The sequence below is a fragment of the Moschus berezovskii genome, chromosome 9 (genome assembly GCF_049115385.1).
Source record: "Moschus berezovskii isolate FMDL1 chromosome 9, NW_MosBer_1.0, whole genome shotgun sequence".
NCBI lineage: Eukaryota > Metazoa > Chordata > Mammalia > Artiodactyla > Moschidae > Moschus > Moschus berezovskii.
The window spans coordinates 43667802-43693756 of NC_142468.1; the positions used below are offsets into that span (position 1 = coordinate 43667802).

The following is a 25955-nucleotide window of genomic DNA, read 5'->3' on the forward strand; positions in this document are numbered from 1 at the left end:
CATTGCAGGCAGATTCTTTATCCTCCGAGCCACCAGGGAAGCCCGTAGTAGGTTTTTAATTCAAATCTCTCTCTTTTCACTATTCAATACAAACATGCATGCTAAGTCACTTCAGTTATGTGCAACCCTTTGGACCGTAGCCTGACAGGCTTCTTTGCCCAGGGGATTCTCCAGACAAGAATACAGGAGTGGGTTGCCATGCCCTTCTGAAAGGGATTTTCCCAACCCAGGGATGGAAATGGCATCTCTTACCTCTCCTGCAGGTTATTTGCCACTAGCACCACCTGAGAAGCCCCTCACTATACAAGAGTATGACACAAAAAAGCACTGATAAAGAGTTACTGGTTGTTTTTCTGGGGCTCAGGTATAAATCTAGAATACAGTGAGGCTGCTGTATGGGAGGAATCCCGGAGCTAGTGAATGAACCTCACCCAGCACCTGGAATTTAAATACCAAACCACCACAGTTATGTTCTAGTCATTACCCCCTATGCTATAATTCTGATAAATGATAAAAGCAAACAAACTGTCTTTGTGTAAAATTGTATTCTCAAAGAAAGCCTCTTCATAAGGCTGGTGATGAAGCAAAGAAAAACTGAAGTCTAAGAAAATGATAGATCCGAGAAAGAAAATAGAAGCTTTAGGCAAATAAGAATAGACTATAAAAATTTCCCAAGGCCTGGATCTATGGCATAAACAAGGCCAATTGTATGGGGGAGAAATGATTCTGGAACAATCTATGAGTTCTTCAATAAGAATATATTTTACTGACATAATAAATTATTATAAATTGGAACAGCTTTATAAATTAAAGGTCTAAAGGGGTTGTTAAATCTTTCCGTTACTTTCCTGCCTTTTATGAGGGAAATTACAAGCTATCAAAGATCATGGCATCTGGTCCCATCACTTCATGGGAAATAGATGGGGAAACAGTGTCAGACTTTATTCTGGGGGGCTCCAAAATCACTGCAGATGGTGATTGCAGCCATGAAATGAAAAAACGCTTGCTCCTTCAAAGGAAAGTTATGACCAACCTAGACAGCATATTAAAAAGCAGAGACATTACTTTGCCAATAAAGGTCCGTCTAGTCAAGGCTATGGTTTTTCCCGTGGTCATGTATGGATGTGAGAGTTGGACTGTGAAGAAAGCTGAGCGCCGAAGAATTGATGCTTTTGAACTGTGGTGCTGGAGAAGACTCTTAAGAGTCTCTTGGACTGCAAGGAGATCCAACCAGTCCATCCTAAAGGAGATCAGTCCTGGGTGTTCATTGGAAGGACTGATGCTGAGGCTGAAACTCCAATACTTTGGCCATCTCATGCGAAGAGTTGACTCATTGGAAAAGACCCTGATGCTGGGAGGGATTAGGGGCAGGAGGAGACGGGGACGACAGAGGATGAGATGGCTGGATGGCATTACCTACTCGATGCACATGAGTTTGGGTGGACTCAGGGAGTTGGTGATGGACAGGGAGGCCTGGTGTGCTGTGATTCATGGGGTCACAAAGAGTCGGACACAACTGAGTGACTAAACTGAACTGAATATCATAGGATTTGTAAATCTGGAGATTTGCAAAGATCTTGGGATATATATATTGTGAAAATCCAGGGACTTTTCTAAAAACAGCCCCTGTGACAAGCATATCTTCAAATAAATCTTGGGCCACATGTCTTAAAGTTTCCTTAGGGTAATTTCCTAGAAGTGATATTGTTTCTATTATATTACCAATAAGTGCCATGGCAAAAGAGTACAAGAGGCCTACAAAAGTCAAAATGACTCCAATACGCTAACAAAATTTTTTTTTATTTAAACTGCTCCTGGGTTGTATTTATCAAAAGTGTCTGAAAATAATATCAAGAGAAAAAAATTTAAGAAAAGGTTCTATTTTATTTAGCATCTTCATATTATTAATAGTGATGTAAGAAAAATGCACAAGCTCTGAGGCCGTGTGGAAATCCAGGTTGAATATTATTTGGTCTACTACCAGAGAAAGGTGGGCAGGTGTGGGCAGAATAGAAGTGAGGAAACCATGCAACCAGGGTTTATGGGAAGTGGAATAGCAGAGGGAGGTCAAAAGGCAGGAGAGTATGATAATCAACTTACATTTCTCGGTTTTGCTCAGGATCAAATCTTACTTTAAAATATTTGGCAATGTGTGAAGTTTCCAATCAGGAGACAAAGGAAAGTTTTCTCTCTCCTTGGGTTTTCTTTACTTTCTGAGATTTTTGTATTGAGAAACTGGACACTTGAGTTCAGTGAAGTGATACTGGGAATCCAGAGGAACCTGACAGGAGTCCTCCGGAGAGCTTCCATGCTCTCAGCAGAAGGAACTGTCTGCTAACTGGCCTAAGTCAGGGTGACAAGGGTCACAGGTAACCCTGTGCAGTGTGAATTTTCAGGAATGAATCGTAAATTCTTATAAACACAGACACTAACATCAATTGAGGGCTGTTAGGAAGGAAGTGTAAAATACTGCTTTTACTGAGATAAATCAGGCTCTGAAGAACTCCTTCTCCCTGGAATATGGGTCTATTAAGCACCACGGATCACACAGTTTGAGCAATGAAAGGAACCTTGGACAGTATCTAAACTAACCCTCATGGGGTTACATGAATGGTAACAGATCCAAAGCTTTATCGGAATTATTCAACATTCACCCAATAAATATTTAGATAATAAATATTATCTGCCGACCACTCTGGTAGATGCTGGTGGTCTCCATATTAATAAGAAAGCCAGAGATTTTTTTATTTAAAAAAATAGGGTTTCTTAATTTTTTCAGGACTGTTAACAATAATAACAAAAAGGAAAGTTTCCTCTTACCATAGATTCTCCCATTAATGGAACATTTTTTAAAAGTCATGATGTTTTGAGTGAGGGTACCCGTCTTGTCAGAGAAAACATATTCAATCTGGCCTAGCTCCTCGTTGAGTGTGGTCGTTCGAGCTTCAGCAGGTGTTGCCTTCCTGGAGTAATACATCTTCCGATCCCAGTTTATAAAATAACTGTGTCCCAGACGAATTACTTCGACACTTTCATCCATTTAAATGGAAAAAAGAGAGAAATACTCCATCAATCTCAGAACATATGAAGCTTTACCAAAGCAAGAAGTCTGCCAATGTCTTCAGAGTTTAGAAGAAAGTGTGAATGCTCTGTTTCCAGGTCCTAGTGACCTTCTGAGGCATCTCAGCAGAGTCTTTTCATAAAATGTTGAAAGTCATTTCCTTGTAGCACCTTGAAACAATGGGCTGACTTGGCATAAAGCCTTCAGGAAAGTTCCATGCTTCTCTATTTACATTAAACAGGCGCAGGCCCAGTGGAGATTTCTTGTGTAGCCTACCAGTTATTTGATGTGGCTTCATTTTACCAAAAGAGGTAGAAAGGAGTACCTCCATGAAGCAGTAAGCAAACCATAGTAGATATTGAGTAAAAACAGGGTATACTGTCATATTACTTTGCCCTTTTACCAGAAAAAGAGCATTGTCTTGTGATCTAGTAGTAATTTATGATTTTCCAGTTCCAGAAGTGGAATTTCTAAAGCCAAGAGTATAATATTTTTCAGTCTTTGTCATACACAAGGCCAGATCAACTTTCAAAAAAATTACAACAATGTAAGTTTCTACCATTAGATTATTGAAAATTATCTTTTAGTCTATGCCAAGTCAAATGGCATCATATTACTGTTTATTGAATTTCTTTTCTTATCAATGAATAGAATATCTGTTTCAAGTTTTAATGGCCAGTTATATGTCTTCCTGGAATTATCTAATTGCATTACCTTCCTAGTTCATCTTTCCTATTCAGGTATTAGTGTATTTCTTATTGATTTGTATATATGGAATATATATCTATATACATTATATCAATATGTTACACAGGTATCATTCATCTTTTAATTCTGTTTCCACTATTTTTGACACAGAGAACTTTTCCCTTTTTAATCAATCAAATTTATCAATGGTTTATAGTTTCTGTTTATAGCTTCTTTGGGGGAATTTTTGCTTAGATAAGCCTTCCTTATGGCAAGATTATATATATATATATAGATATCTATACTTTTCTTCCAGTTCTTTAATTTTTTCCACATTTAATTCTTTGTCTCAATTAGAATTTTCTGAAGTATGACATGCATGCTGCTGCTAAGTGAGAAGCTAATTTCAATTTTTACCAAATGTATTTCAATTTTTACCAAATGTATTCATCACCGGAGAAGGCAATGGCAAGCCACCCCAGTACTCTTGCCTAGAAAATCCCATGGATGGAGGAGCCCGGTAGGCTGCAGTCCGTGGGGTCGCTAAGGGTCAAACACGACTGAGCAACTTCACTTTCACTTTTCACTTTCACACATTGGAGAAGGAAATGGCAACCCACTCCAGTGTTCTTGCCTGGAGAATCCCAGGGAAGGGGGAGCCTGGTGGGCTTCCGTCTATGGGGTCACACAGAGTCAGACACGACTGAAGTGACTTAGCAGCAGCAGCAGCAGTATTCATCACCATTTGTTGAACAATGAATCCTTTCCCCTATTGTGTTAAGATGACTCCATGTCACATATAAATTACTTCCTCACTAGAATCTGTTTCAGGCATTTCAATTTTGTTCCTTAATGTGTGATTTAATTTATCTCATGTTTTCATTATTGTAACTTTATAAAATTTGGCGTATGAGGTAAGAAAATCTTCATTCTTTTCTTTTAAAAAAATTCTTACCTATAATCACTAATTTATTCCTCTTGATAAAATCAATGTGTTCATCAAATAAACTTTAGAATCACTGTATCAACTTTCTCATAAAACTTACTGGAGACTTTTATTAAAGTTATATTAAACTCAATTATTTGAAAAGAATGAATATTTTATAATAAATACAACTTAAAGAAGGATAAATCTTCCCAGGAGTTCAACTTTGAAAAAGTACTTCCATTGGTAAAGAGTTTTGGTTTGTTTTGCTTTGTTTTCACATAGGTCCACACCATAGCTTGACAGATTTATTCATAGACATTTTATCTTTTTATTGATGAGATAATTTTTAATTGCTTTTGATTTAAAGTGTTTTTAATAAAAGAAGTTTCCTCAATATTAAAAAAAAGTGATTATGTGACAAAATTCAACATTTCACTGAATTATTTTACTGAGTTTTACAGAGTTATTCTTTCGATTTTCAAGGTTTATAATCACATTTTCTCTGCTCTTCCTCTTTAAAAGGTTTATTTTGGTTTCATTTCTCATTTTTTTAAATTAATATTTTAGTTGCATGACCTAGTACATTAACAAGGACATCCAGAACAGTATAAAGTAGTAATGATAAAGCAAGGACTCACAGCTTATTTCTGATCTTAGTGGGAATTAAGCTTTGGTTTTCTCATCTGTAAACTAAGTTGAAAGCAGCCTGATTATGCTAACTCTGAACATTTATTTCCTTAAAGACAAAAGATGACACCCAAGTTCTTTCTGCACATTAAATCCTATACATCTAGTTCTATAAGTACATGACATACCTACATCTCCCTCCCCAGAAATGGTATGGTGTCAGTTCATTTTCTATTTAAATAATAATACTTTTTTTCACACAAACTAAAAAAACACACTATAACTGTGTAGAATCATAAAAACAAATGTGATACTCTGCATGTATTTATTTATATATTGCTGCTGCTGCTAAGTTGCTTCAGTCGTGTCCAACTCTGTGCGACCCTGTAGACGGCAGCCGACCAGGCTCTGCCGTCCCTGGGATTCTCTAGGCAAGAACACTGAGTGGGTTGCCATTTCCTTCTCCAATGCATCAAAGTGAAAAGTGAAAGTGAAGTCGCTCAGTTATGTCCGACTAGTAGCGACCCCATGGACTGCAGCCCACCAGGCTCCTCTGTCCATGCGATTTTCTAGGCAAAAGTACTGAAGTGGCTTGCCATTGCCTTCTCCAATTTATACATTACCCAGTTACAATCTAATCTTAATTTCATTCCCACCCCACTTCCTTGTAAGTTCCTTGCTAGCTGTTCTAATCAGCTTTGTTCTTTCTATTCCATTCATTCAGAAAGCATTAGCACTTATCATATACTAGCCACAATGCCTGACCTGTCATAGGTAGTCAGTTAGTGTTGAATGAGTGAATCCTGACCCCTTATTCCCCAATTTCACCAGTAAGGACATTAAGACCTACAGAGGTTGTGAATAACCCAAGGTCACACAATTAATCACAGAACCAAGATTAGAATTCAGGTATCTGGTAAAGTCAATGCATACCAGACCTGGAGAGTGCCATAAAAAATGGCATTATGCGTTGTCATAATGCGAGTAACTGTTCAATCACTTGACATTTTCATTTATTTAAAGGTAAAGCATCTCCCTAAAAATCTAAGCAAAATGAATGGAGAACAGAATTTAATCCTGTGTTGTGGTTCAAGTTGGTGGACGTATTCTAAATTAATTTTAATGCTTAGACCTTAAAATAGTCTGTAGAGAAGAAGGTATCCTTTTTGTTTGGAAAAGGAGGATTTAGAAGAGTCACAATGGAACATTCAGCCCTTTGCTTTATAATAGCAGAGAAGAGGAGACAAATGTTCCAGAGTTAGTATAATCAAACTGCTTAGTGTTTTCTGCCTGGATGTTCAAAGAACAGGGCTTATGATTTCCCCCATTCCATGGCAAAATAAGCAACATGGAAACGAGTTTCTTTCGCTTTGGAAAAAAAACACTCAAAAGCTAATTCCTTGGGAGTACAGCAATTACATTTCTTAAGATGATGTATTAAAAAACTGTAGCTGGTTAACACTATAGATAAACTGACAGCATAGAAATACCCTGCCAAAATCAACGTATTATGCTCACATGGAATTGTTAACCATTCAATGTAAATTCTGCACTGTTATCCTTAAGTGACATAGCACTAATTTATTCCTTGAACCTTTGAAAACTTTTGTAGAGAACCTTCATCCCTCCAATCAGAAATACCTGTACTTCTCTTTTACCAGATCTTGGTGTGAGCAACCTGAAATCCCCCAGAATGCTTTTTGCCTCAACTTTTTGTCAAGCTAAACTCAGATCACTGTTCTTATTTGGTGAGGAAAAAAGCTTACATTATCTTCATCAATACTATGGCTTACCAGCAGGTAGAAAATTCTAGTCTCTTTTGATGTCTTGGCTGATTAATAAATCATGTACAACTTAGACATAGACACTGTGCCAAGTGTTAGAAGACTTGGGTTTGGATCTTGGTTCTGTCCCTAATCAGCTTTACAATCCTGAGAAAATCATCTCATTTATGAAAGAAGTTCAACAGCAATGACTTCAAAAAATTTTGGGAGGGGGAGACATAAATGAGATAATGTATGTGAAAGCACTTTATGTAAAATACAAATGTTTATTTTACGTTAATTGTCTAGAGGTAAGGTGATATTATTTGGAGCAGAAAGTAACTCAGAAGTCAATTATTTTAATTCTTTCATTTTACAGCAAGTATTTCCTAGGCAAACTAGGCGCAGAGAAGCCAGGTACTTTCTCCACAGTCACACAGCTATTAGTGGCAATGATAATACAAGAATGTGAACTTAGACTATTCCAAACAGGTTTTCTTTCTGCCACTGCAGGGAACACATTAGAAGGAAAAAGGACCTGGGAATCTTGGTCTTTAAAAAACAATATTAGAAATCATAAAAGGAAAAATGCCAATACACTTCAAAGAAAGAGTATATACGGAATATACTTCCTTTGTGAGGACACATGAAGCTGCACATGTGCAGATGGTAAGTCACTCTGAGCATCTATTGTTCGTTTCCACATAAAAGGAAAGCTAAAAAGCTGACCATTGCTCCTCTGGCAAAGAGCAAGATTTACTACAGACTTTATAACTGGATACAAGCATGAGAGGTCCTCAGAATCAAAGACAAGCCAGTAGGATACATTTTAAATAGAGCCCACTCTGACCACAGTTCCAAAAGGGCCAAAGTAATTTGTGGTGTTGTGGCCACATGCCACTATTTCAAGTCAATTTCCCACAACTTGACGTTTCAGTTTCCTGACTGCTCTCCAAAACAAGGGTGGATTTTGTGCATTAAACTTCCCTAGCTTCATCAGAGCTAGGATTTTGGAAAGAGAGAAAAAGAAGCTCGTAAAAATTAGTAGAGATTTAGAGCTGGTGATTTTGTGTATTGTTAAAATACTGGTGATAAGGAACGTCAAACAACCAAGTCTCATCTTGGCTCCAGTGTCTTTGGGATTGTCCACCTCTGTCTTGGCAGGATTAGGATCAAAATTGTCTCAGATACAGATTCTAGGGCCAACTTCTAACTTTTATCAAACACACGTCAACACACACACTCACAGAGTGCTTATGTGTAGATAGATAGGTAGACCATTTTAGCTCTAGTTTATAGGACCAAATCTAGAAAGGACAAATCAAGTTGTAGAGGGAGTGATAAGCCAAACTTCTTTTTCAACAATGAATAAGCACCAACGACTATATTTCAATTCCTTCACGTATTCATTGATAGTTACTAATAAAAAGAGAAAAAATTAATATTCGCTGAGCTCTTATAATGTGTCAGGCATTTGTCTAAGAGCATTATAGGTTTGCTTACTCTCTATGCTGCCTTTTAAAGTAGAACTATTACTTTCTCCATGTATAAAACAAGAACACTGTGGTACCAGGAAGTAAAGTAACTTGCTCAAGGTTATGGAACTAGGAAGTGGTAGCATGGGGTCTAAATCCTGGTGTCTGGAGCCAGACTAGTACCAAGAAGGCATCATCTCAATAGATCCCCCCGAATATTTTTCTGTTTCTTTCCCAACATCAACCCAATTCTAATTCATTAGGTTGCATGAGACTACACGGTAGTCCATGTATTCCAGAGGAAAACATTCCTAAGAAACCAAATCAAATCAAGAAGAAAATAAAATGCATCTATTGTTAATTTGCAAATGTAAAACTTAAGCAGATTAAACAGCTTAGTTGCCTCATTTGTAACAGATGTGGCAGATCATGAGCAGTTAGAGACTTCTATCTCACTGCTGTAATTTTAAGACAAACAAAAATGATTACATAGAACACAGCCTTTTGACAAAATGGTTTCAAAGAACAAACTCTCATCTTACCTCACATATAATGAAATGGGTACCACTGTATTAAGGATAATAATATATGACCAGAATGTTAAGAATCCTGAGAACACAGAGTTCTTCTCTCCTTCATTCCAAAAGAGGAAAGTTCTGAGTTGGTCCCCAACTTGATTCTCCCAGATTGAATTTCCAATCGCAAGAATAGTTCCCAAGCATATCAGAAACCCAAAAATCTGAAATGAGTATAGAAGTCCAGTTAAGGTTAACTTGAATCCCAACTAGTCATATCAACACAATGCAATTACACTTCTAATTCCAATTGTTATTTGAAAATCAAGTTATACAAAACTCATCTAACTTATCATTAATCATATAAGTAAAATGTAATATGCTTACATTGGGAACTTGGCTAAATATTTTACATATACATTTCTCACTTAATTTTCCCATTGACTTTCTGAGATAGGAAAAAACCATTCACACTTTACAGGCCAAAAACAAAATAAAAAACAGACAGGTTATATAACTTGTTTATGACCACAAAGCTAATAACTTCACATCCTCTATTTGTGAAGTATGCATATGTTTAAGTGGCTTCCAAAGATTAAGGGCTTCCCAGGTGGTACAATGGTAAAGAATCTGTTGCCAATGCAGGAGACACAAGAGACATGGGTTCCCTACCTGGGTCGGGAAGATCCCCTGCAGTAGGAAATGATAAGCCACTCCAGCATTCTTGCCTGGAAAATTCCATGTACAGAGGAGCCTGGAGGGCTACAGTCCATGGGCTCGCAAAGAGTCGGACATGACTGAGCGCACGTGCGTGCACACACACACACAGAAGTACAAGAAGATCATATGTCCTGACTTGCTCTAGTCAGTTCCAGTTTACATCTACTGTCCAGCTGTAATATTAACAGTATTCCCTTCTTTCACCTTCAAAAGCATCCTGGTGAATGATAAATTATACGGTAACCCAAGGCACAAAAGCAAAAGGAAGAAAACATCAGTAATAAAAGACTGTCTCAGACTAGTCAAGTCTCTTGGCTACAGATCTAGCTGCACAATGTTTCCTTGAAGTCAACAAGAAAGATAAGGATTAGTTAAAATACTGCATGACATACAGTAAAACTTTTCAGGTTACTTTTGAGATTCAAAAAAGAAGTAGAAAGCAACCTCAAAATTGTTAGTCAACTCCTACATTTGCAAATACTCTATCAGTATTAGCGAAGCAGGTATTTTGGAGGTAACGAGGCCCCAAAATGCAAAATCTCCAAATACAAATTCCACAAGAAGAATGAAGATTTCTGAAAGAAATATCATCAGAATATAAGAAACATATTAAGATAATTATTATGATATTGCCTAATTTTGTTATAATAACTTACCCATAGTACTAGAGTATTCATCAGTCTATCAATGCTTGTCCTCTTAAATTTTGTCTTACCACTGTTCTGCATTAGTTTAGTGTCAGGACCTACAAAGAAAAAAGGAAAGAAAAATAGCTTTGAAATTATTAGATTATGTATTATTATTATTAATTCCTAAGAATATAAAATATTCCTGAAAAGAAAATAATGTTTTTCCAAAATAATTTGAGTTTTATTAAGAGTAGGATTATTAAGTTGTTTATGATGATGGAATTCCAGTTGAGCTATTTCAAATCCTAAAAGACGATGCTGTGAAAGTGCTGCACTCAATATGTCAGCAAATTTGGAAAACTCAGCAGTGCCCACAGGACTGGAAAAGGTCAGTTTTCATTCCATTCCCAAAGAAAGGCAATGCCAAAGAATGCTCAAACTACCACACAATTGCACTCATCTCATACGCTGGTAAAATAATGCTCAAAATTCTCCAAGCCAGGCTTCAGCAAAACATGAACCATGAACTTCCAGATGTTCAGGCTGGTTTTTAAAAAGGCAGAGGAACCAGAGATCAAATTTGCCAACATCCGCTGGATCATCGAAAAAGCATGAGAGTTCCAGAAAAACATCTACTTCTGCTTTATTGACTATGCCAAAGCCTTTGACTATGTAGATCACAATAAACTGGAAAATTCTAAAAAAGATGGGAATACCAGACCACCTGACCTGCCTCTTGAGAAGCCTGTATGCAGGTCAGGAAGCAACAGTTAGAACTGGACATGGAACAACAGACTGGTTCCAAATAGGAAAAGAAGAACATCAAGGCTGTATATTGTCACCTTGCTTATTTAACTTATATGCAGAGTACATCATGAGGAACGCTGGGCTAGAAGAAGCACAAGTTTGAGTCAAGATTGCCGTGAGATATATCAATAACCTCAGATATGCAAATGACACCACCATTATGGCAGAAAGCAAAGAGGAACTAAAGAGCCTCTTGATGACAGTAAAAGAGGAGAGTGAAAAAGTTGGCTTAAAGCTCAACATTCAGAAAACTAAGATCATGGCATCTGGTCCCATCACTTCATGGCAAATAGATGGGGAAACAGTGGAAACAGTGTCAGACTTCATTTTTTTGGGCTCCAAAATCACTACTGATGGCAACTGCAGCCATGAAATTAAAAGACCCTTCTCCTTGGAAGTAAAGTTATGACCAACCTAAATAGTATATTAAAAAGCAGAGACATTATTTTGTCAACAAAAGTCCATCTAGTCAAAGCTATGGTTTTCCCAGTAGTCATGTATGGATGTAAAAGTTGGACTATAAAGAAAGCTGAGCACAGAAGAATTGATATTTTTGAACTGTGGTGTTGGAGAAGACTCTTGAGAGTCCCTTGGACTGCAAGGACATCAGTCCTGGGTGTTCGTTGGAAGGACTGATGTTGAAGCTGAAACTCCAATACTTTGGCCACCTGATGTGAAGAGCTGCCTCATTTGAAAAGACCCTGATGCTGGGAAAGACTGAGGGCAGGAGGAGAAGGGGACGACAGAGGATGAGATGGTTGGATGGCATCACCGACTCAATGGACATGATTTTGGGTGAGCTCCAGGAGTTGGTGATGGACAGGGAGGCCTGGAGGGCTGTGGTTCTGGGGGTTGCCAAAGGTCAGACACGACTGAGCAACTGAACTGATGATGAAACAACTGATTCTCAACTGTCTTTAACAACAATCTTGGAAACTGCTAGAGAATGTATCTCCTTAGAATGGGATAAATCCAGACATAATTTGTAGCTAAAAGATTTAAGAAATGCTATTTTCCAAAAATTATGTATGGATGTGCTTATAGTTTGAAGCAATTAAAGTTAATCAAATGGAGGAATGATTTGGAAATGTTTAAAAGAATGTAGTAATAAACACAATTCAGAACACTGAAGTCAAAAATGGAAAGTTAAGAAATCAAATGCTGGATGTGTTTCCCAGAAAAGATTTTTGGTGGCCTTAATGGAGAAACTCCAAACAATACAACAGCAAGTAATTTAAATCTTTATTGGGTATTTCACACTGTTTATATGATATGCATTTTTGTAAGGGCAAGAATTGTCTTAAATATGGTGTTGAGATTTATTTCAAGTAATCCTTTTAAATCCCATGTTAAATATTTACTAACTGCCTTGTTCAAGAAATTCTAAGAATATTATTAGCTGCTTTAGAGGTAGATTATTAGATGACTAACAAAGAATATTAGATTATATTGCTAAGTAAATTAGATTATATTTCTAAGTAAATTCCCTATAAATAAAGATGCTCAATAGAAGTGGTCACATTTTAATTATATCTGATTTCCCTAGTCTTCTCTCTCTACACCATCTTCCCACAATTACCACCAATCAATGTACCCACTTAATAGAGGAGGTGAGGGGGAAGGCGAGGAAGGAGAGAAAGAGGTACACATGGAATTATACATCATTCTAGAAGTCAAGAAACAATGGGAACATTCTTAAAAGACTCCTATACTTAAAAGACAATTGGAGTAAAGACTGGGGTCTCATAACAATTCAGTCCTGAGTTAGAAATTGTACCCCAGTGTCCTTTTCCCAGCCAATGCTGGGCAAAGAAGACCACCCACTTTTTCCCAGAATCGTTTATTAAAATCATCTGGACATGGAGGGTGGGAAGCATTTCTTTTAGTAAAGATCACAAAGGGCAAATAAAGTTTGTGATTGCTGAAAGCTGAAATATTGACAGACCAGTTTTGTGCTAAAAATTTACATTTCTTAGGCATACATACACACAGACTAGCAAAGAATCTGCTTAATGAGTTCTTAAGTACTTATTTAAATATAGCCACAGATGTTGATATACACATCTCTTCTTCCCCTCATAGTCAAGATTTTGAAAGAATTTTCTATATCCTTCAGCCTCTGATCCTTTGTCTCCAACTCATTTCTCAAGCTAGTTTCTGAGCCAATCACTCCACCAAAACAGATCCAGCATTGTCATCTATATCCCCCATACCTTCTTTGACCTCTCAGCAGACTTCGACACTGTTGACTATTTCATCCTTTTGAAACACACTCTTCCCTTAGATTCTGTTTTACAATGTTCTGCTTTTCCTCCTACCTCTTTACTAGCTTCTTCTTTGTCTTTCATTATGCTCACTCCTTTCTTCTCAACCATTAAACAGTGAGACTTCTTAAGAATTAAGTATAGACCATCTTCTCTTCCTTCTCAACCCACCTTCCCTGAGAAATCGAAGATCATAGCTCCAATTTACATCTGTAGACCAAATGTGTATCTTCAGCTCGGATCACTCCTCTGAGCTCTAAACTTATATATTTCATTGCCTATATGATATCTTCCCCTGGATCTTTCTAAGCCCCTCAAGTGGCCCTTGTCCAGCCTAGCTTGTGCTCTTTCTCCAGGGTTCCTTATCTCAAGGAAGGGCACCACTCTCCATTCAGTTGTGAGAGGTGGGAGAAACCTCAGAGTCTAATCTATCCCATGACTCCCACTCTAATGCAAAGTATCATCATCTCTCAACTGGACTGTATGTAGGAAAAGCCTAGCAACTTTGTCTCCTGCATCTGCTACCATCCTATGTATACACTTTTTCCTGGATCCTACTGACCAACTTTAAAAATATTACAGGCAAAAGCAAAACTTTCCAGTTCAACACATACACACATCATCTGTGTGAAAAACTCACAATGACTTCTCAATGCTCTTAGGATAAAGACCAAAATTCTGGATACAGACCATAAGGGTTCTGGATGGTCCATCCTCTATCCCTGTCTCTAGGCACATGTCCACCTCTATTCTCCAAGTTTTCCAAGTTCCACACTGGCCTTAAGTTTTGCCTTTTTTTTTTTAACCTCCCCAGCCTCATTCCTACCATAGGGCCTTTGCCTATGGTGTGCCTTTTAGCTAGCTTGTTCTTTCCCCTCAGATTCCTCCACCATATACTCTTATAAGTTTATGTTCTTTTTCTTCAGAGTACTTTTCTCAGTTTGATATTATACACTCATTACTATAATTATTTAAGAATAAGGTCTTTCTTTCCTACCAGATTCAAATCACATGAGTTGAAGGGACTGCATTTTTTTTGGTCATATTCTTGCAAAAAAGTAAGTAGCATAGTGCCTGCCACATAGTAGGTACCCAGTAAGTAACTGTTTAATTAATGAATTTATTTATTAAGTACCTACAATGTTTTAGGAAATATCTGTATGTGCTTTTCACATATTATTATCTCACTAATGCGTAAAACAAGCCAATAAATTAGGTATTATTATCCTTAGGTCACTAGCAATGAAACTGAGGATTAAATAATTTAAATAACTTGCCTGAGGTTTCTTCTTTTTTTTTTTTTTTTTGGCCTGTAAGCATCAGAGCCAAAATTAGAACCGAGATACATCTAATTCTAAAGCTTTTGCTCTTAACCACTATTTTTAAAGCCATATAATATAGTCCATTAATTCATTAACTCACTGACTCATTCAATCAATGTGTAAGACTATGACTCATTCAGAGTTCAAACAGGAAATAGATGACACACTGAACAAGAATTATTAGAGGAAGGTGTATTTATAAAGAGACTCTTTACAAAAGTACTGGTGGGTGTATAGGAGGTACAGGAGAAGTAAAAAGTTAACACAGTAACCAAGCACTTCCTGGTAATCAAGATGTTTCTTCATCTACCCTAGAAGGGAGACATGTGGGGAGGGGTGGTTATTATACCCTAAAGGAGAGAGTTGTGTAAAGTTTGCAGCTTGTAAAGGAAGGGCGACTTTATGTTGAGGGACCCAGCCAGCTTTAAGGGAGGCAGCTGAGGAAATAAAATACAATGACCTCAGTCTTCTTCCTTTGATTTTTTCCCAGGGATTCCCAAAGATAGAACCAAAGTTCAAGGAAACCTATTAGTGTAAACCATACAGGTCAGCCTCCCAGGGTAGAGAGAAGAGTGTGAAATGGTGACAGTAGATCTGCAGGGGCAAGTGGAATACAGCCAACAGAAAAACCTACTATGTGCCAAGATGGTGCTGACTCCTATGGACTCCTTACATGGATAAGACTTCTACCCTTAGAAACAGGACTTTCTCCTGTCATGAGTTAAAAGAAAAACCATTCCAGGGAGGCGTGGCCTAGCTGTTAATGTATATTAGAAAATCTTCATAAATTATAGATTTGTAAAGTAAATCATGTTTATGTCAACTACACTTCTTACACAATCCTTAAGGACAGGTATAACTAGAGTACTAATACAGAAAGAATAGTTAATTTGTTTGAGATAACTTTCATAAGATCTAGGTGTTCACATGGACCTAGTTCCCGAAATTAGATGTCTCAAGACTTAGGGTGCTGAGACACTCCTTTGTTCAACTCTAGCACTGACAAAATCAACCATTCCTCTGCCTGAAATTATTCTAATTAAGCTTTCTATTAATGTTTGTGCCTAGATGAAAGTTAATATAGGCATGTTCTGCTTTATAAATATATATAATAAATAAATGCTCTGCCAGTGAACATTAAGGTCACATTACAAAAGAGGGTGATTCCCCATTTCTCCTGCGAAGATCCAAGAGCAGTACATTATCCCAACTCTCAGCCTATGGAGCAGATAGTGTGCTCTGAATTGACACCAAAAGAAGGGAGAAGCAGGGAAGGAAGGAAAATACCAATTGTGAGGCATTCTCTTCCATATGCACTGCCTCTCTGAGCCTTTATAGTGACTCTAATGTACTCATTTCCACATTACAGTAGGGAAAACTAAAGCTTAGGACTTTTAAGTAACCATGGTTTAACATCCTTCAGCTGGCAAACAAATCTTAACCCAGATCTATCCAATCCAAATTCTGTGAACTTTCTGTTATACTGTTTTGGAGGGGGACCTGTTCAACTTATCACTCCATCTTCTTCTATGTAGGAGCATTTCCACACAAAGCCAACATGATGCAGGAAAACCTGACCCCTGAGTGGCTCGCACCAGCTGTCCTAACATAACATGCTATAGCTGAACCTCTGTCCTTAACGAGTCATTCCAAACAAGATCACACAAATGCAAACAAAACTTTGGGTGACAGCCCACTCCTCGGATGATGCACTTCCACTTCTCTAATGACAGGGAACAAACTGAGAAGGTCTTTCCCATCGGAGGACCTTGAAGGGCTTCCCTGGTGGTCCAGTTGTTAAGAATCTGCCTGCCATGAAGGAGACACAGGTTCTATCCCTGATCCAGGAAGATCCCACACGTGGTGGAGCAACTAAGCCCGTGCACCATGAGTACTGAATCCGCACTCTAGAGCCCAGGAGCCACAACTACTGAAGTCCACACACCCTAGAGCCCATGCTCTGCAACAAGAGAAGCCATCACAATGAGAAGCCGGCACACATAGAAACTAAAGAGTAATCCCCACTCATCACAACTAGAGAAAAATGAAGCAATGAAGCAGCAATGAACACCCAGCACAGCCCAAAAACAATAAAAGTAAATAAAATTATTAAAAATAATAATAGTAAAAGAGACCTTCAAGAAATCTCTTCATTAAGTGTGACAATTGAAGTGGGAAGATAAAGAGAGGTTAATGTATAAGACTAGCATGCTCTTTCTCAATACAAGATGCAAAATAAGGAAATGTATAATCAAGGGTTTATTCCCCTGACTAAAGAATAAAAGCATCTGATGAAAACATTATGAAACCAGATTCACCCCCAGAAAAAATGACATATACTGCCTCACTTTGAGGGATTTCTCAAGTCCTTATAATGGCAATGCCCCGACAGTGAGAGCCTTGCTAACACTCACAGCTGAGAGTATTTAGGAGGAATTCAGAGGATTTTTCTAGATTCAGAACACTTTTGAGTCTTTAATGAACATTTTGTTGTTGCTGAAGAAAGTCAGTTAAAAAAAGATTCCAATTTTGATTGCACATGTCAATGGGCCCAAACACATCTTAATTTGGTGTCACAAGAAACAGGATTTTAAAAAGTCAAGGGCTGGCAATTGAAGCCATGAGTATAAATTGAGAGGCTTTATGAAATGATGCTACTGTAAGCTTCCTTGGCAAAAGAGTGCCACCTTGGGCCCTTTAGAGATAAATCAGAGACAGGAAAAGTAGCAGCAGGAAGAGTAAGAGACGCTCCCCTTCCTCCCTCAAGCCCTACCCCCACCTCCAACCTGCACAGTCCTTCCAGAATCTGCTGTCCTGCTGACAAACAGTAGAAGAAGCTCTACTGCAGAAACGACTGCAGGATCTCTAACAAGGCTTTTCCAAAAGGATTGCTTGAAGTTGGCAAACTACAAAATCAACAACAGAGCCAGAACTTTCTTTCATGCTTGTCCTCCACTTTAAAGGCAGGCTGATTAATACATATAATGATAGGGATAATTGAGATGGGGTTAGAGAATAAGCAAATAAACTATCTAGCATCTGAGTAATTAAGGCCCATGCACTCTCAAGAGTAAGTTCATGTGTCAGTAGCTCCTTACAGAGCGGGGCCAGGCACACTGTTTCCAGAGCAGCAGTGTCTTACCTTGGTGCTCTACACTCTGCAGTCAACTCAAAAGGGCACTTGACATGCTTATCCAACCCAGAGAGCCACAGACTGTGCCCATGCAGTTCTCAGGAAGAGTTCACCCATGACAGACCCTGGGGAGTCCACTGTACCTGCAAAAATAACCATTCCAAAACACCAGCTGGTATTTCTCAGGACACAGCCCCTCAGGATTATCTTCTCATTGTTGAGGGAGTGCTTGCTGCCCTTCCAAGAGAGTACTCCAGTGAATTTATCTAACTTGTTATTAGGCGCCTCACACACAACGATCCCTGTAAAATACAAGAAACAAACATCTTTATGTCTCATCTCTAACTCTCTTTAGAAGCCTGCAATACTGTGTTAGCAGCCTACTTCTGACATACAGTTCATTTTCCTTCTCTTTTCAACAGCCCAGTGTCATATAGATGAAAAAGTGAAAGTGTTAGTCACTCGGGCGTGCCCAATTCTGTGAACCCCATGGACTGTAGCCCGCCAGGCTCTTCTGTCCATGAAATTCTTCAGGCAAGAATACTGGAGTAGACTGCCATACTGTTCTCAACACACACACACACACACACACACACATAAATACAAAGTCAAGCTAGGAAAAATCACCTGGGGCAAGGTACAAATGTTGTGAAACATGATTTTCTGCACTGTCCAAATAAGAATAGAAACCCCAAGAGCCATGGGATGTTTTTTTCCTTTAAAAAACAATCACTTATCTCTACTTTTGGTTTGAAACATATGATTTTTGGAAAGATAAAGCAGAGGTGATCCTAAAAGTTTTTATTTCATCTTTTTTTATTATTATTTAATGTAACTTTCACACAGGTTAAAGACTGCATATTTCTAGTTTCACAACCAAAGTTAATGGGGTCTTTCTAGGCTCATAATCAGAATTTCGGGTTCCTACTATACTCCACCCCCAGGAAACCTAGGCCCTGTTTGCCCCATGTGCCTGAGAATGCATGTGGTTCCTTTCAGCTGTTCCATGCTTCTAATCTTGATTAGATTCAGAGTTCTGGGGACTCTCAGAGGCACCATATAACTTGCCCCAAACTGTCCGAAAGATGTTTCTAGTTTTTTTTTTAATACCAAGCCCATTCCAAACTAAGGGCATGCCCATTCCAAATCAATCAATTTGTTCCATTGTTTCAATAAGAAAATATACTTTTAGGATGAGGGTTCTCTTGATAGAAAAGAAACCAGAAATAATCTTTCACAGACTCCGTCACAAACTATATCTATGAGATTTAAGTACATTTGCATTGCACATAGTTGGGGTTAACTTTTTGAGTACAAAGATTTGAAAGACGGGGAGAGAGGAAGGAAAAGAGAGGAAAGGAATGAAACAGATAACTGAGAATAGATCCAAACAAGATTCAAGCCAGCCAAGGGTAAGATTAGTATGTATAAAATTCTCTCCCCAAAACAATAAAGATACATTTATTTAATCAGAAACCAAAAGGGTATTTTGCAACATAGAAAGCAACATTTGGAAAATAAAAAAGGGAAATTATGTATTTAGCACTGGCTGAAGGGAAGAGAGACCAGTGGGCCTACAGAACTTCTATATTGCACTGTTATACCCCCATCAAACACCTCCACAACTTAGAGACTTCTTACCTGACTCCTTTCCTTCCCAGGATGATATGTTTTCCTTTTAAAGCTCATAGACATAGGTGATGGGAGCTTCTCTGGTGGCTCAGACAGTAAAGAATCTGCCTGCAATGCAGGAGAGCTGGGTTCGATCCCTGGGCTGGGAAAATCCCTTGCAGAAAGAAATGCTACCCACACCAGTATTTTTCCCTGGAGAATCCCATGGACAGAGGAGCCTGATGGGCTCTGGTCCATAGGGTCTCAAAGTTGGACACAACTGAGCAACTAACACTACAACAAACCTAGATGACAGCAACCTGTTTTCACATGGCCTGATCACTCCTAACCAACCAGATTGCTAATGTTAATAGACCTTGCTTGAAAAAACAAAACAAACAAAACCCTGAAAGGAATGAGAGGCTCTAAGGGCTCAGGTTGCTTTTCCAAGTCCATCTACCTTTCCCCAGAATCACTGAAATATTGCTGCTGAAACACCCCAACTTGGACACACACTGACTTCTTCCCAGACATCTACTGCTAACTGTGAGTGTGCTGGCAGAAGGATTTGGATAAGGCTAAATAATCCATACAAAGTCACTTTTTATATGAACAGAAATGGCTAAGTCCTCGTTTGCTCCTATTATAGCATATCACAGATATTCAAAAAGTAAGTGAAAAATGATTTCAACTGGCCCAAGTTATTTAGACAACTCCATTGTGGAAGAGGAGACTTTTTCTAAACTCTAAGAATTCAACATCTTTTTTTGTTGACCAATAGTTAACATTCCCAAATTCTATAGAACCTTGAATTAGGCATCACCAGCAAAACCTACATAAAATAATGGGTCCATAGCAACTTTTAAAGCTTATTTCAGATTTCAAGACTCAATTTCTCCAGCTTCAAACTTGACCACTAAAAAAAAAAAATTTTGCTTTGGGCAAAAACAACAAGATACACTGTCCCTGCCAACAGGAATATAAAAAACAGGCTCATTTGATCATTTTTATTGTTGCAAGCAAAGACTGACATGGAGGCAAATATAGCCTTGAACATGCTGGCTGGCTCCTCCCTGGCCCCAAGGCTCATCCATTTCTGGCCTGACACCAAGGGTGTGGTTCTAGACAGAAACAGGCAGTAAGGCCAAGGGGCTATGCCTCAGTTTTTGGAGGCCCAGCACCAATTCAGTCATTCTGGAAGAGTATGAACCCAGTGGTTTAAGTACATACTAGATACAGGGACTAGTGAAAATAAAGTGGCATGAACAAAGCCAAGCTACATTTTTTTAATCTTTAGAAGCGCTCAACTTCCCTCTTTTAGTCCTGTTAGCACAAAATATAAGCTTCCCAATGTCTTTTCTTCCTCTTTCCAAAAGGGGTAAACAGGTTCTTTTTAATGGAGCACTGTATTCACTTCTGTATCTCTACTACCTACATAATAGGAACTTAATAAATATTTGTTGGAGAGATGGATGGAAAGATGATTTCAAGAGAGAGATGGGAAGGTGATGTGGGTTTCTGAGCAGATCTAAGATGAATGAAAGAAGTGGTGGTATATTTCCATGGTAATAATGATAAAGAGGATTGGAAGACCTAATGGTCTAGCCACAGTGGGCCACTTAAGTTGGCCTAACTCTGAAGGGATACAAATAGATCTGAGAACACTGAAAATAAAGTAGGCAACTTCAAGTACATTAGAAGCAAGCAAAAACATATCCCTGCCATAAAGCACAATAAGGGTTACAGAAAAACTTTAAGACCCTGCTTCCCTTTGCTAACTGAGTCAAAGAGTAAGTGGCAGGCAACAGTTTGACAATGGATGAGAAAACAGTTTAGAAAAAAGAGCATTGTTTGTCACATAGTTATTCACAGAACACATGTACAGAGAACAAAATCATCTTTAATGAGCAATAAAACTGGGGAAAAATCATGTCAATTATGAAGTATAAATATAATGAAACTAGTCAGTCACAGTTGTTTGCTCCTCTGAAAAAACAGACGTGAAAGCAGATAGCAGTTCATCCAGTTTGCAATCACACAGAAATACTCGAGGCTCGTACCAAACAAAATCTACAGGATTTAACTTTGAACCCTCTTGGCATTCTAAATTTAGTCAGCTGGATTGTTAATTAACAACCTAATAACGTTCTCAAACGAAAGTGTTCCACTGTAGAGTGGAAATCTATAGTTTATCATGAAAATGGAACTCAGTGTCCCATATTTCAAGATTTTTCCAGAGTGCTTGACTTAACCTCTTTATGGATATTATTACTGTTAGCAATGCTTCTTGATTATTAACACTGCAACTCTTCTTGAAGACAATTAATTAAGACATCGTTGCTGTTCTAGAGTGCTTTAGACAAGCGCTTATTAGAATTTAGAAGACTGCCCTCTACTGTTGCCCTGGTGATTGTGATAAATATTTTTTTCTTAGAAAAGAAAAATGTCACCTTCCCATTTTCTAAAACCTCATTACTCTTCAACCATAAGCCTCAGCTACCCATCATCATCACCATAATGGCCACATCAGCACCAGCAGTAAAGAAAAAAGTTATTTTCTTCACAAGGCTTCTCTGTCTCACACAGTCACATCAGCTCTGCTACTGAGCTGTGCTTATATCCAGGTGAATGAGAAACTGATCTGGTAAGTTTAAAAAGTCACAAGATTCTAACAAAGACTTTCTGTGTGTTTGGATTTTTTTAACCAAAAAGAGATGCTTGTTTTTCTGTGTTTTAATTACACACATGCTCTTCTTTAGAAAGGACCACAAAAATACACAAAGATTCCTTAAATAAAGAGTCAACCTTTCCCTGCTTCACAACTCAGTATTAACAGTCATACAAAATATGTAAACTTGTCATTGTTGCAAAAAAACAGATCTTAGTCCAGTAACAATATGCAAAAGATTCTTAAACACATTTGGACAATTTACATCCGGGGCTTTCCCCAAGGCATAAGACTGACCAGTTTACAAATGTATAATTGAAACTATTTCCAGTTATTTATAAAAACTTGTCAATTCCTGAAAGACTTCAAAATGAAAAATCAAGATCCACTCTATTTTTATACTTTTTATAATATTAGGCCAAGTTATATATCATTTTTTATACAATTCAACAGACTACATATCAATTTTTCTGATGTTTGAAATGTATAAAAATATTTATAGGAGAACTTTTCAAATAAATGGATTTACCTACCAAAACCCAACTCCGTCGTGCATGTACTGGTTTCTGTGTTTGGCCAACTCTTCTATAAACTCTTGTCAGGGATCCTGACATTCAAGATCGCTGAGAACTTTGCTACTTTTTAAAAAGCATGGTGATGTCATCTGGGTCCTGGATGGACTTGATCTCCGGAATTTAATTTTTCACTTTCAGGTTTAGGTATTCTTAAATTAAAATCTTACCCTGATCAAGAGTTAAGCAGTCATGCTGATTCCCCTGACTCTCCAATGCTGCCTTTTTGTTTGCAATTTAGAGTCTCTCATGTAAGGCTTTGCCAGTAATCCTAGGTTCATATTCTACTTCTTCCACTTAGTAACCATGTGACCTTGGGGAACTTATTCAGTTTATCTGGGTCTCGGTTTCCTTGCCCATAAATTGGAAGTAATAGTAATCTCTTCCTCCTGGGGCTGTAAGGATTTAATAAAATAAAATGTGCAATTATTTAGCATGGTGCCTGGTACATAGTGACTACTTGTTCATGTGTTAACATCATGGGTATGCCTGGGAATTATCTAATTAAAGGTTTTTTGAGAATGAGTTCTTGTTCAAATCTGTCTTCTCCCCAGGGCTATAAGTGCTATGAAGGCAAGGCCTGTGTCTGACTTGTTAACTACTGTATCTCGGGGCTTAGCAAATCCCTTGGCTTTGTGTTAAATATACATATAGTAAGTAAATGAACAGGTGACTGAGTGAATGGATAAAAGAAAAAAGAAAGAAAGAAAGCTCATGCCATGCCTTAAGAGGCCACCAACAAGTTACTGTCCTTGGGTTTAAGAGCAAAAGTGGGGAAGCAGGGAGACTTACAAGAGACACCCTAAGGCCCTACCCACCTCAGTTTTGACACTTGCTGTCATCCCCAGTTTGGAGTTCCCAATGGGGACTTCTTGGGTTAGGAATGGGAAACTCGGGTATTCAGCCACTTAGAAGATATGATATGTCCTTTTGATATAGGACTGAAACTGTAGTTCAGTGCTAAAGATAGTAGTATGACACAAATGGCAGAAAGTGAAGAAGAACTAAAGAGCCTCTTGTTGAAAGTGAAAGAGGAGAATGAAAAAGTTGGCTTAAAGCTCAACATTCAGAAAACTAAGATCATGGCATCCGGTCCCATCACTTCATGGGAAATAGATGAAGAAACAGTGAAAACAGTGGCTGACTTTACTTTTGGGGGCTCCAAAATCACTGCGGATGCTGATTGCAGTCATGAAATTAAAAGACGCTTACTCCTTGGAAGGAAAGTTATGACCAACCTAGACAGCATATTAAAAAGCAGAGACATAACTTTGTCAACAAAGGTCCATCTAGTCAAAGCTACGGTTTTTCCAGTGGTCATGTATGGATGTGAGAGTTGGACTGTGAAGAAAGCTGATCGCCGAAGAATTGATGCTTTTGAACTGTGGTGCTGGAGAAGACTCTTGAGAGTCCCTTGGACTGCAAGGAGATCCAACCAGTCCATCCTAAAGGAGATCAATCCTGAGTGTTCATTGGAAGGACTGATGTTGAAGCTGAAACTCCAATACTTTGGCCACCTGATGCGAAGAGCTGACTCATTTGAAAAGACCCTGATGCTGGGAAAGATTGAGGGCAGGAGGAAAAGGGGACAACAGAGGATGAGATGGTTGGATGGCATCACTGACTCAATGGAAGTGGGTTTGGGTGGACTCCGGGAGTTGGTGATGGACAGGGAGGCCTGGCGTGCTGCGGTTCATGGGGTCGCAAAGAGTCAGAAACAACTGAGCAGCTGAACTGAACTGAACTGACACAAATCTCAGGAGAAAAAAATACATGGTAACCAGAAGCAAAACCAAGCCCTTACTCAGATTTGCCCAGACATCACAAGCTAAAAGATACACACAGCAAAGACAGAAAGGGCATGCCTCACACATCTGTCTCATCTATTAGACCTTGCCATAGCCAGGCAGGGCACTTCCAAATGTACACAATGCTGACATCATACTTTTAAGTTAAAGATACAGTGTGGGCTGTCAGCTCAGTAGTTCAGTCCCCTTTGACTCTTTTGTGACCCTATGAACTGTAACCCACCAGGCAAGAATGGGATTTCCCAGGCAAGAATACTGGAATGGTTGCCATTTCCTCCTCCAGGGGATCTTTCTGACCCAGGGATCAAACTCATGTCTCTGCATCTCCTGCATCAGCAGGTGGATTCTTTACCACTTAACCATCTTGGAAACATAAAGGATGCAATCAGTTCAGTTCAGTCACTCAGTCGTGTCCGACTCTTTGCGACCCCATGAATCACAGCACGCCAGGCCTCCCTATCCATCACCAATTCCCGGAGTTCACTCAAACTCATGTCCATCGAGTCGGTGATGCCACCCAGCCATTTCATTCTCTGTTGTCCCCTTCTCCTCCCGCCCCCAATCCTTCCCAGCATCAGAGTCTTTTCCAGTGAGTCAACTCTTCTCATGAGGTGGCCAAAGTACTGGAGTTTCAGTTTAGCATCAGTCCTTCCAGTGAACACCCAGGATTGATCTCCTTTAGAATGGACTGGTTGGATCTCCTTGCAGTCCAAGGGACTCTCAAGAGTCTTCTCCAGCACCACAGTTCAAAAGCATGCAATATCTGGTTTTAATTCCCATGATTGAAAGAAATTTTTTTTAGCCCCGAGAGGAAAACTTGAAATCTATTGATATCCCATTATGACACAGGTTAACAGAGGAGACCTAAAAGAGGGGATAGAAAAAGAATGGAGGAGAAGTATCAAAAGAATCTTGATAGTATATGTGAAGATATGTTGTAATTCTACATACTTTGTATTGCAACATGTCCTTCAGTTCAGTTCAGTTCAGCTCAGTCGTGTCCGACTCTCCGCGACCCCATGAATCACAGCACGCCAGGCCTCCCTGTCCATCACCAACTCCCGGAGTTCACTCAAACTCATGTCCACAGAGTCGGTGATGCCATCCAGCCATCTCATTCTCCGTCGTCCCCTTCTCCTCCCGCCCCCAACCTTTCCCAGCATCAGAGTCTTTTCCAGTGAGTCAACTCGTCGCATGAAGGTGCTTAATGATAAACTTGATGTGATGTGTCATGCATGCTCAGTTGTGTCCAACTCTTTGCGACTTCATGGACTGTAGCCCACCAGGCTCCTCTGTCCATGGAATTTTCCAGGCAAGAATACTAGAGTGGGTAGCCATTTCCTCCTCCAGGTGATCTTCCTGACC

At 38.8% G+C, this 25955-nt stretch overlaps 1 protein-coding gene across 7 annotated transcripts in view; it reads right to left on the minus strand.

Annotated features, from left to right (window-relative positions):
• The window catches only part of ATP8B4 (ATPase phospholipid transporting 8B4 (putative)), a 283705-nt gene that overhangs the window by 103003 nt on the left and 154747 nt on the right, over positions 1–25955 (minus strand). For all 7 annotated transcript variants that reach the window (XM_088839599.1, XM_088839597.1, XM_055437072.2 and 4 more), the window contains 4 exons: positions 18075–18233; positions 10433–10521; positions 9084–9280; positions 2821–3029 (listed from right to left, as the gene is read on the minus strand). In XM_088839599.1, coding sequence (XP_088695725.1) covers positions 2821–3029; positions 9084–9280; positions 10433–10521; positions 18075–18233 — 654 coding nt within the window. The remainder of the gene's footprint in view (positions 1–2820; positions 3030–9083; positions 9281–10432; positions 10522–18074; positions 18234–25955) is intronic.